The 12,370-nt window shown below is 35.3% G+C and overlaps 1 protein-coding gene and 1 pseudogene across 1 annotated transcript; one reads left to right on the top strand and one right to left on the bottom strand.

Moving 5' to 3' along the window:
* Positions 1–1,185: 1,185 nt before the first annotated feature.
* On the bottom strand, positions 1,186–2,345 carry LOC137727752 (LOB domain-containing protein 38-like). Its single transcript, XM_068466570.2, has 2 exons — positions 2,033–2,345; positions 1,186–1,804 (listed from the first exon to the last, which is right to left on the bottom strand). Exons 1-2 carry the CDS (start codon positions 2,214–2,216, stop codon positions 1,440–1,442), a joined length of 549 nt encoding a protein of 182 aa, XP_068322671.2. The 5' UTR covers positions 2,217–2,345; the 3' UTR covers positions 1,186–1,439.
* Positions 2,346–9,254: 6,909 nt separating this feature from the next.
* Positions 9,255–11,553, top strand: LOC148693565 (zinc finger BED domain-containing protein RICESLEEPER 2-like; annotated as a pseudogene).
* Positions 11,554–12,370: the final 817 nt, after the last annotated feature.

Consider the following 12,370-nt stretch of genomic DNA (forward strand, 5'->3'; position numbering starts at 1 on the left):
AAGCGCATGCCTGATTATTTTGGAATCACTAGATTACATAAAATTGTTTGTTCAATACATTTATATTATTTATATATATATATATATATATATTTGTATGTATGTATGTATGCATGTAAGTATGTATACACTTTTCTTCACAATTTTAGTATACATGCATGTCTATAAAAGTGTAAATGCGCCTCTTGAAGCTAATCAAAGGCCAACAGCAGTAATAGTCCACTCGTCCATATGTCCCCTACCTAATTAATTTAAACTTTCCATCATCAAAATTTAGACAACCCTTGCACATTATGCCAATCACAGAGATTCAAAATGTGGTCCATGCATGTATTACACCTTCAGTCATGGCCTCTGAATATTCAATTTGCACATTGATTTCCTAAAACAAAATATGCACGGTAAAAGTAATTAAGTACTTAAAAAACTCCTAATTATTTTAGTATTATTCCAAATTAGTCTCAACTTTTTTAAACATTTCAAACAAGTACCAAACTAATTGAAAATGTTACATCCGTTTAAGCCCCAATTAAATTTCTATCAAATTAACTAGGGCTTATTTTGTCTCCAACATCAATAGAAAGTCATGGAAGCATGACCTCCATCAAGTGACGGTCACCACCACCCCCTTTAGGCCATCACCTCCAAACCCAATGCACAACCAAGAACTCCACCTTATAACTCAAGCCGCCAACATCGAGACGAAGGTCATGGAGGTTGCTTAAATAGTATGGATTGCCATGATACGGTCATCACCATCTTCATTCCCCACAAGAAGAACTTGAAGCTTTACTAGCTGAAAATTGGTGAATGAGGAAATCACATGAGCAGAAATAAACTCCTGGAGACCCTATTTGAATTCTTCACCCTCTTCTTTGTTAGGAGTTTCCCGTTCTTCATTTTTATATTTCATTTTATTTGTAATTTTTTTCCATCTTCATGCTTTTTAGAAGATATTATTATTATTATTATTATTATTATTAGTATAGGGTCAGTGAGCAAATAAGTGGGATCTATTATTGTCACAGGTACATTTAACTGAAAATTTAACTGAAACTTAATGGATATGACAATATGTTGGGTACTTGTTTGGAATGTTTAAAAAAATTGAGACTAATTTAGAATGACAATAAAAGATTGGAGGTTTAAGATAATTAATCCTTAAAAAAAAAAAAAAAAAAAAACTTCAGATCAAATGATTCAAATCTATAGTAAAAGGTCAAAAATCAACGCAATGCAAGAGTGCCTTTTATGCTTATACAACCAAAGATTATTTAATAATTTGTGGAAATATTTTCTTCCCCACAGATTATTTACTCGGCAACAACAAAACGGAGGAGAACAGGGTTTCAAATGAATAACCTCTGAAGCTTTGTTCTCTCTAAATTACCAGCAGTACAATTGTTCTCTGATGAAGAACTCCCCAACGACGTCGTTTCCTAGTCTTCAACGGACGGCGTTGCCGCTCTACAATCCCTCCGTTTCGTCCTCGACGTCAACCCAGCTGCAGATGTCAAGCAAAGATTGAGATCGGGCGGTTGGAAATTAGCCACGTCATCATCGACAGCAAAATAAGGCCTCTTCTTCTTGGTGGATTGCCGTTGTTCTACTCGAACCTGATGTTCACGAACATAATGGTTGTCACGACTATACTCGGGAAGTGGTTCCAACGCACCGCCACGTAACACCGTCTCTATCGCCGCCTGGCACACGTCCCACTTCCCACTCAAAAGAAGCCCTGTTGCCCCATTTACAGGATTTATAGTCCGCCCCACCGCCTCAAATAATAACGACTGAAACAAAGCTAAACCAAGAAAACCTGTTCTCATCAGAGATCGTAGATATCTTTATAATTTGCACACACGCGCGCGCGCGCACACACACATATGAACGTTTAAATCAGACGTCCACTGCATACTTAAATATTTTTGCATGCTTGATTGATCATCATGCAAAAACAACGTATTCCAGTGTGAACGTTTGTATGCACATACTTCGATTTTGATTTGATAAGGGAAAACTTTATATATACCGGGTCGTTGGGACTCAGAGACGCCGTTGATGAAGGAGAAGAGGCCGGCGCGGCCAAAGAACTTGGCCACAAAAACGGTGGCGTGGGCTTGAGCTTGGGGGTCTTCCATCCATTGTAGGCATTGCCTAAGCATGCAGTTATCACTGCAACCCTTTCTTAGAACTCGGCATCCATTGCAACTCATTCTTCACGCATTAATATATAGTAACAGATCGAATTCTGGTCTTGGACGACGACGTCGACGACAACAACAGCAGGACTAGATGATCTAACCCACATGCAGGACTCGCCTGCGTTTAATTTATATTGGAAATGTGGGAGGGTGTTATAATTGGCATCATGACTTGTATATATAGTGATTGAGAGTGGGAAATGTTATCAGGTCGCGTATACAATATCATAGCTTTAAAAAAAGAAAAAGAAAAAGGGGGAGGTAGTGGGACATTCATTAACTAAAGAAAAATATCATTAGATTAATAATTTGTTGATATAAATTTACAACGTCAACACATTAATTAAAGTATTTTATGTAAATATTGGGATTATACAAGTTTGTGATTTGTTTATATTAACAATCTAAAAACATATGTCAATATATATTACATGAATATATAATTGTTCATAATTTATGAGCATATAGTTTAGATATTACAATTAGTGTTCAATGATTAACTATTCTATTTGAACGTATGATCCAAATTAACTGCTAGATTAGTGTTTCTAATACTCCTTCCATAAGGATTTTGACATTACTATTTTTACCTGTACGTACCTACATTATAAAAAAGGTTTTTTAGTCAAAATGGTCCTTGAGATTTGCATAACACATCACTTTGGTCCCTGAGATTGTCCACCATCCATTATTTTGGTCATTCTGTTAAAAACTCCATTAAGTGTCCCGGAGCTCTTGGCCGAAAGTTTGGGCAATTTTCAAAGCTTCGTAACTCAATCGTTTCTTAACCAAATTCGACCCATAATATATCAAAATGAAGATAGGAAGGTGTAGAACAAGATTATACCTATTTGGAAGCCCAATGTTTGCCGGAGATGGCTGGAAAATAGCCTGAAAGGTGACTGGTCCGCGGGAAAACTAGAAAACTCGCCGGAAACTGGGTAAACTTTAAACGTTCATAACTTCTTTAATACTCAACGAAATTGAGTGATTCAAAAACACAAATCACACTTCTTAATGAGAAAAAGAGAATGGTATCTTTCTTGATGGCTAATTATCCGTGGTTTAGCCGAAAAAGGGCTCAAAATTGGCTAACTCGAGACCAAGACAGCCACTTTTGAGCCGTATTTCAGACAAAATATGGCGATTTAGACATCAATAAAGGTACCATTCTCTTATTCTCATCGAGAAGTATAATTTTTGTTTTTTAATCGCTCAATTTCGTTGAGTATTGAAGAAGTTATGAACGTTTAAAGTTTATCCAGTTTCTGACGGGTTTTCCAGTTTTCCGTGGACCAGTCATCTATCAGGCTATTTTCTGGCCATCTCAGGCAACCATTGGGCTTCCAAATAGGTATAATCTTGTTTTACACTTTCCTATCTTCATTTTGATATATCATGGGTCGAATTTGGTTAAGAAACGATTGAGTTATGAAGCTTTGAAAATTGCCCAAACTTTCGGCCAAGAGCTCCAGAACACTTAACGGAGTTTTTAATGGAATGACCAAAATAATGGATGGTGGACAATCTCAGATATCAAAGTGATGTGTTATACAAATCTCAGGAACCATTTTGGCTAAAAAGCCTATAAAAAAATACTCCTTCCATCAGTGTAAAAAAGGGGTGAAAAATGAATGGTTTTGAATGCAGGATGGTTCAAAAAGAGGGATGTCAAAATCGCTCGAGTTATTACTGGTTGTAGGTAATTATTAATATTAACCAGCATTTGATTTGATTAACTAGGGTTAAGTTATAGGAGGTAAAGTTGAGTGCGTGGTTGATTCGACTGTGTAATCGAGGGTTTATGGGTTGGGTTCCAAGGAACTTGGTGAGGGACGGCTGCATGTCTCCGCCCAACGGTGTGGTTCGCATAATTTCGTTTCTCCACCGTACGATAGATATACCTCTGCATGGATATTATCTAAGATCTGTGACTAGATTCTTTTTCTGTTTCTTTCTATTTCTATTTGCTTCTGGCTGTACTATATAGCTTGTACTACTCGTGGAACTCTTGCACGCAAGACCAAAATATGTTTAGTGCTGCTAGGATGATTACCATCTCTAATTAAGCATTATTTAGAACATACAAGGGAGTGGGGAGTCTAGCTGGATTGGATTTAACAGCCAATTAAGTGGGGCGTAAATGTGTATTCCATTCTTTAGGGAAACCAATTTTGTATAATAGCAACCATCCATTATTGCTTTTCCATATAATGGTAGAAGAATCCCCAACTTTCTTCCTTCCCTTTTTCAAAGAATAATAATCCCTTACATGTCAAAAGGGTGTCACCAATTGTACTTAACCAATATAAATAAATGATTCACATTGTATTATTTTGATTAAATTTAAGAAAGATGTTCAAAGAATTACATACAAAATTAATTTGAGGAATTTTCCTTCTTCATACATCATTACTTATTTGGAAATGGTCGAAATTTATAAAATGAGGAAGTCAAGAATGTGGAGAGAAAGGAATGTGTATTAGATTATGAATTGTATTAAGGAACCAACATGTTAATTCCGTAAGTTAGAAATTAGAATAATTCCAACGCTAATTCTAAAGTAAATATGCAGTAAAATTAGACTTTACGCAACCAATTATCCATATTAATCAGTAATTTGATAGCCTAAGATGCCATACAATATGTTAGGGAGAACCTTATTAAGTTATTATACATAATCATATATGTGTTTTATTAGATGAACAAGTTATTTTCACTTGAAGAGTTAAGTGAGTGAGTGGCTATATTTACAAGGCGCAGAAGTTGGGAAGAAAGTGGCACGCATGGGACTAATGATAAAGATGACGAAATGGACAAAGTAAAAGCATTGAAGTTATAGTCGCGACTCGGGTACGTGGCATCTTTATCTTATTAGGAACACAATTAATAATCTAATGCTACATAAAGTATATTTAATTTATTGTTAATTAACAAAATGAAGTTTGTGGAGAATGGGATTCCAATACAATTAACTTTTCACAACTCACTTTAATTTGGATTGTATGCTTCCGAATGCAAGGCCACTCGATCGCGTCACTATGGACTAAGCTAGCATATACTATTAATTAGGTCATATAGAATAAACAGGGTTCTAAAAAACGCTAGGCGCTAGTTGAGTGACGGGATAAGGCCTAACGCCTAAGCGGGGCCTAGGCGGACTAGACGGATTTAATTAAATATATTATATTTTGTGTAAACAAGTGTCTATTTATACTTAAAATATATATAATTTCACCATAGAATGACATATATATTATGAGCTATTGGAACATAATGAAAACATAGGAAATAAACATATAATGTGTGTTCATTTAAGTATTCAACAAGTCAAGTCTCTTACAATTTATTGAAAAAAATAAAATGCAAAATGAAAGCTATCTATTTTATGTTTAAGTGAGTCGCAACCTAGGCCGGCTAGGCGGTCTAGGTGGGCACCTTAGTAGCTCTAGGTGCCATTTCTTAATTTTCAAACGTTTAGTCATTAATCGGGGCGGTGGCGCCTAGGTGCTAGTCGGGGATTTTTAGAACAGTGAGAGTAAAAGATGGGACATCACTTCGAGGGATTTATATGCTCGGAACACAGGACGGAACAACGCATGTCATTATACAATTGGAGAAAAGTTTTTTTTTTTTTCCTCCAAATGTCCCGCTAATTGTATCATGACATGGGTTCTATTAAGTATTCCGAGCACACTAAAAAATCTCTCATCACTTGGCCGTACATAAAAAGCCAAAAAGAGGATTCATTGGATTAGAAGGATGTCGTATTGGATGTTTCCATTTCCAATTGAAGCTATTCCAAAACGTCCCTTCTGTGGGCTATAAGGACACGGATACCTTGGAGATAGTTCAAGACATGACTTCCAGTGAATATATGAATGTTCTAAGTATTAATTAGATTATAAGAAGTTTCAAGCAATTTAAAGCTTGTTTTTAGTATTGCACGTACAATCTCTATACTTTTATGTGAAGATCTCTCTGTATTGGGTATTGAGATTATTAGAGCTGGACTTCTAAGTTTTAGAATCTTTCATCAATTAGTTTCACAAATGGTGTAGAGTAATGTTTCATATTTGGGAATCATATTTTTCATAGAGGAGAAACTCATTTGGATAAATAAGTCACACTTCACTAGGTCTCAAATCTGTTAGAGACGTAATCAACAATGTAGTCAACAAATAATATAAGAAAAAAAACTAGTATTCGGTCCTTAGTTACTAATGTTCTTTAATTGAAACCTTATTAGTTTTCAGATTTTAATCAAGGTCCCTATCATTAATGCAATAATGAATTTACGTAATTTTAAAAATAAAAATTAATAATTGATTTAGGATTTTAATACTCACACCTTTATTAAACTCCTAACTAATTTTCAATTCAAAACATTTCCAAAATTAAAAAAAAAAAAAATTAGAATAAGTTTGTACCCCTTAATTTTTTATAAAAATGTTTCCAATTTTTTAATCTTATATGTACCCATTCATGTAATTTTAAAAATTTTTAATCTTAAAATGTACTCATTGTTAAATATATCAATTTGTTCTAGTAAAATGTACCATTTTTTAATATAAAATCTATTCAATTTTTTTTTTCTTATCCATTTTTAAACTTATATGGGCACATTTTTTTTTCTTGATTTGAGAATGTATCCATGTCAAGTTTAATAAAAAAAATTTCCTAATTTTATTAAGCCTAATAAAATTAATTGTTGTGTCGTTTTGAAGAATGTACCCATATTTTGGTACAATAATTTTTTTGTTAATTTTGATGAATGTAGCCGTGTTTATATTGTGAGATCCCACATCAACCAACGGAGAGGGGATGATGTGTCTTATATGTACATGCCTACCTCCATATAACACGAGGCATTTTGGGAGCTCACTGACTTTGGAGTTCATCGGAACTCCGAAGTTAAGCGAGTTCGTGCGAGAGCATTCCCAGGATGGGTGACCCACTGGGAAGTTCTCATGTGAGTTCCTAGAAACAAAACCGTGAGGGCATGGTCGGGGCCCAAAGCGGACAATATCGTGCTACGGCGAAGTCGAGCCTGGTATGTGGTGGAGCCCGGGTTGGGATGTGACATATATACAAACATACATACATGCACATAATATATATATATATATATATATATATATATGTATGTATATATATATATATGTATGTATGTATGTATATAAGGTTAATCTCAGTTTACTACTCTCAAGTTTCTTAGTTTTCAACATTTGGTACATGAAGTTTTTTTCATCCCAAAATGGTACCTGAAGTCAAAATTTTGGGACAATTTCATACATTTGTTAAGGATGCTGTTAAGTCATCCGTTAACTGGTGATGTGGCACCCACGTGAATAATGACTGGGTGCCACGTATCAATATAGGACCCACATGAATATTAAAAAATTAAAAAAAATTAAAAAAAATTAAAAAATTAAAAAAATAAACCTAATCCCATCTGAATAGGGGTGGGCACTTGGAACCGAAAACCGAAACCGAAACACGAATTGAATCGAACCGCACAGAACGGTTTGGTTTTGCGGTTTTGAAACGGTTTCGGTTTCAAAACCGAACTGCAACAAAGAAAACAGTTTGGTTTCGGTTTTGGATTTTCAAAACTGCACCGAAATCGAAACCGCACCATATAATAAAATTGATAAATCAATGTTATATTTTAAACTTTTAATCTAGTTTTGCACTTCGGCTCCTGAAGGCTGAAAAAACATCTTCATCTCCTTAACTCATCTTCTTAAAACTCATCTTTTCCTTAACTCATCTTCTTGAAAATCATCTTCAATTCTACGACCTGGTTGCTTCTGCTTGCATCTCTGCGAGTCTGCGACAGTGCGACCTCACTGCTTGCCTTGCATCCCCAGATCCCTTTCATCTGCAGCAAGCCCTGAACTCTGCAAATCAAAAGCTTTGCAAAACAGACTTGGCAAATCATTCAACTGCTCTTTGTTCCAACTAATATGGTAAGAACTTAGAACTTGTATTAGTTAGTTTAGTTAATAATTTGTAATTATATTAATTTTACAATTAGGGTTCATTTGAATCAAGGATTCAAAAGGGAAACTGGATTAGGGTTCGTTTGAATCAAAGATTCAATTTAAAGTCTTGGATGTGAAATCGAAGTTGAATCCATTGAATCTTTAATATGGGAAGAGATGAAGCATGTTCTCTGACCTTTTTTTTGTCGGTTGGGGAACCCTTATAAACAAGATGTTACATTTTCTAAATATGTGTTTATTGGGTTGGGAATCATACAAGTTTCATCATGGAGACTACACTAACTCAAAGAAATATTTACTGGATATGTGATTCAAATAAGCAACTCACTTTGAGCCTAAATAAACAAATATTTACTGGATATGTTTATTTCTGTTGTAAGCACTGAGCAATGACAATGAGCATCAGTCATATTGAATTTGAAGGCGCTGGAATAACATAATAACATTAGCACTTTCTTTCTTCGTATGTTTATTTCTGTTTTGTTGTTCTCTAGTAGGTTATGGCATTGAATTATTTTGTTATGTTCTATTTTGGAGCACTGGTGGTTATGGCATTGAATTCAACATGCCAATATTAATCAAAGTTAGGACACTACTTTAGTTTTTGATGTGCTGTCATGTCATTGTATTGTATTGTATTGTATCATATTATACATCTTGATTCCTGAATCTATATCCATGCGACATATATGTCTTCCATTCCTATTTTGGTTAAGCATACCCATTTTTTGTTGGTTTTCATCTCTATTATGAAAATGCACCCCCATGAAAATGGCCATCTGTAAATTAAGATGTGTTGTTTAATAAAACAACTGAGGAAGTATGACCAGGTTTTCTGTTACTAGGATGACATGTGTAGCAATAACTATCCTTAGATTGTTGACGATTTTCACTTTTGTTGCGTTCTTCCAGAATGATTGTAAAATTATGGACTGAATGCTTGTTGCGTTCTACATATGGTCAAAGAGGCTTTCTTTAATGTTTGTGTTGTGTGTTGTGTGTTGTATGTTGTAGATTATGTGCATTCCATTAATGTAAGATAATGAGCATTTCGTATTTTATTTCAGTCAAGATACGAAGAATCCCAGCAAGCATAGTGGGATTGGTCACTCTTCTACAGGACTCCCCTGAGAAGCCGTCGGATGAGGCAATAGAAATTGACTCGGAAAATGAAATAGACGTTGAAGGTGACCTTGAAAATGACAGCGAAGAATCTGAGGGTGAAGATGAAAAAGTAAGTAACTCTGATTCAAGAAAACGTAGCTGGGTTTGGGATCATTTTACAACATATTATATGACGAAAAAACGGTCGAAAATCAATGAAAAGGGGGAGAAATATTTGGCTGAAGTAAAACTTAGGAAAGCTAAATGTAATTATTGCCTAAAACAGAGTAGTGTAGGTGACTATGTAGCTCAACCCGAGAGTTAATGGCACCACAAGCATGAGAACGAAGGGAATAGAAGTAAAAAGCAAAAAGTTTTGGTTGGGTATAAAGGTAAAGGTAACAATCTGGTTGCTGTTGGATTTTCACAATAAAGTGTGTTAGAAGCATATGTCAAGATGTTAGTCATAGATGAGATGCCATTTAGTACAGTTGATAAGATGGGGTTTCGGCTTTTTTGTGCTGTTGGTATTCCATTGTTTAAAATGCCTTCTAGATGAACTCTTGTGAGAACTTTTCTCAACATGTGAAGAATCGAAGGCTTGTTTGAAGAAAACCTTTAGTGCCATAGAATTTGTCTCACTACCGACACTTGGACAAGCACACAAAACACCAATTATATGGTTCTTACTGCACATTTTATTGATCATGAATGGAATATGCATAAGAGGATCATAAACTTTTGTGTTATTCCTAACCACTATGGAACCACAATTGCAAAGTTAATTGAAAGTTGCTTGTTAGAATGAGGGATAGACAAAGTTATGACAATCACAGTGGACAATGCTTCCGCAAATAAAGTTGTTTTGGATCAACTTATGATGAAAAGGAATAGGTGGGAAATTCACGAGCTATTCTAGGTGGCAAGTATTTACATGTGAGAAGCATCACTCACATAACCAACATAATTGTGAGTCATGGGATGAAGAGGCTAAATAATGGTCTATTAGCTATAAGAAATTGTGTGAGGTTCGTGATGAGCTCTCCACAAAGATTGGAGCTTTTTAGTCAAGCCGTGAATAGGGAGAAATTGATGTCCAAAGCAACGGTTTGCCTTGATTGCCCTACTCGGTGGAATTCTACATTTGTTATGTTGGATGTAGCCTTGAAATTTAAGAAGGCATTTGCTACAATGGCAGAGGATGAAGGAAGTCCCTTATTGGCTTACTTTAAGGAAGTTGAAGATGAAAAAGATGAAGATGGTGTGATTATTGTTTGCTAAACTAAGGGGAGGAAAAGGGTTGGACCACCAATGGAAGAAGATTGGTCTAAGGCAGAGGTTTTTGTCAAGTTTTTACGGGTGTTTTATGATGTGACTTTGAGGGTGAGTGCTTCTACACATCCACGGTTCATACCGGCCTCCATGATGTCATTAAAGTGGAGACCACCATCAATAACTTGGAATCCCGAGCCAACATGTAAGTTGGTTTACCGTCGGAGCAATTATTGAAGGCAATGGCATCCGATATGAGATCAAAATATGAAAAATATTTTGACTCATACCATGAATTGAACCCGCTTATTGTGATTGGACTTGTTTTAGATCCGAGGTTCAAGTTGAGGCATGTCACACAACTCTTTAGAAAGAAACTTTCTGACATTGAGGCACAATTGAAATTTAAAGAAATAAAAAATATATTGCATGCCATTTATGATGAATAAGCTCCCAATATTGAAGGTGGAAAATATATGTAGAAATCGGAAAATTTACAGTCACAACCTTCTTCTACCTCATCTAATGTGGCTATGACGGAAGATGATCTAATTGATGAATGGATGCATTTTGTTGAAGATAGTGATGAGAAAGTGGTGGGAGATGAGGTGAATTCTTATTTGTTTGATCCATTGGTACAAATTATGAAAGAGGAGTCCATAAAGTATTTTAACATTCTCCTATGGTGGAAGGTGAATGGTACCAAGTATCCTATCTTGGCCACAATTGCAAAAGATATTCTTATAATTCAAGTTTCGACTGTGGCATCGGAGAGTGCTTTTAGCACCGGTGGTCGAGTGATTTCGGATTTTAGGAGTTCTTTAACTCCTAAATCGGTGGAGGCCTTGATATGCATGCAAAATTGGTCGAGGGGTGATAATATTATTACTTTGGAGGATGATGCACCTTCAATTGACCACATTAAGTTCTATGAAAGTATTGAATCGGATAAGTATATCATTTGAAGTAAAAGAACTTTCTTCATTTTCTTTTTTCAAGTAAACATCAATTATATTTTTTATGTTTTGTATTGTGTAGAGTTGGCCAAATCGACTTCAAGCATTGCCTCTCTTACTCTTGATCAACAACCACAACAAGCTCCAAAGTAATCTCAAGGTTCTAATTCACAACAACCACCCCTTATGCGTTTACAAGGTGCAAGGTCTTCACAAGCTCAAAGGCCTCTTAAACATTCAAAGAATAAGTGCCCAAAAGGAAAAGGAAAGGCAAAGGTTTGAAACTTGAATGATGCAAAGTAAGTTGAAAACCAAGACTTTGTTGAATTCCATGAACCATTTATTTTTTTGGTTGTACTAATGCCATAAGGCATTTTGACATTAAGCTTTGTTTGAAACTTTGAAGTTTGAACCTTAGTTGCATTATGGCAAACTTAACTTTTCAATTGGGTTGTAGTAAAGTATTGTGATTGGTGATCAAGTTGAATTTTAGTAGATGTGATGCGTAAGGATTTAAAGTTTAAACTCATTGATGCATTGGATGTTGTCTCAATTTTAGTAGTTGTCATTTGTTGCAGTTTTGGTACAGGTTTGGTACATGTTAGCTGCTGTTTTGTACTTTTGCTGCAGTTTTTTGGTGCAGATTTGGTGCAGTTTTGCTGCAGTTTTTTGGTGCAGTTTTGGTGCAGATGCAGATTTGGTGCATTTTTTTGCTGCAGTCTTGCTATAGTTTTTGTGCAGTTTTGCTGCATTTTTTTTGCAGTTTTGCCACTGTTTTTTGCTGCATTGTTGTTGCTGTTTTTGCTGCATATTCATTAATTAATAT

Source organism: Pyrus communis, chromosome 10 (genome assembly GCF_041283825.1).
Source record: "Pyrus communis isolate YQ-2024b chromosome 10, ASM4128382v1, whole genome shotgun sequence".
NCBI lineage: Eukaryota > Viridiplantae > Streptophyta > Magnoliopsida > Rosales > Rosaceae > Pyrus > Pyrus communis.

Excerpts from the sequence above, each read along its gene's own strand:
- LOC137727752 (XM_068466570.2), bottom strand. The coding sequence starts at position 2,216 with ATGAGTTGCAATGGATGCCGAGTTCTAAGAAAGGGTTGCAGTGATAAC. Across the intron at positions 1,805-2,032 it reads CTCTGAGTCCCAACGACCCG|CTTTGTTTCAGTCGTTATTA; the intron begins GTATATATAAAG and ends TTCTTGGTTTAG.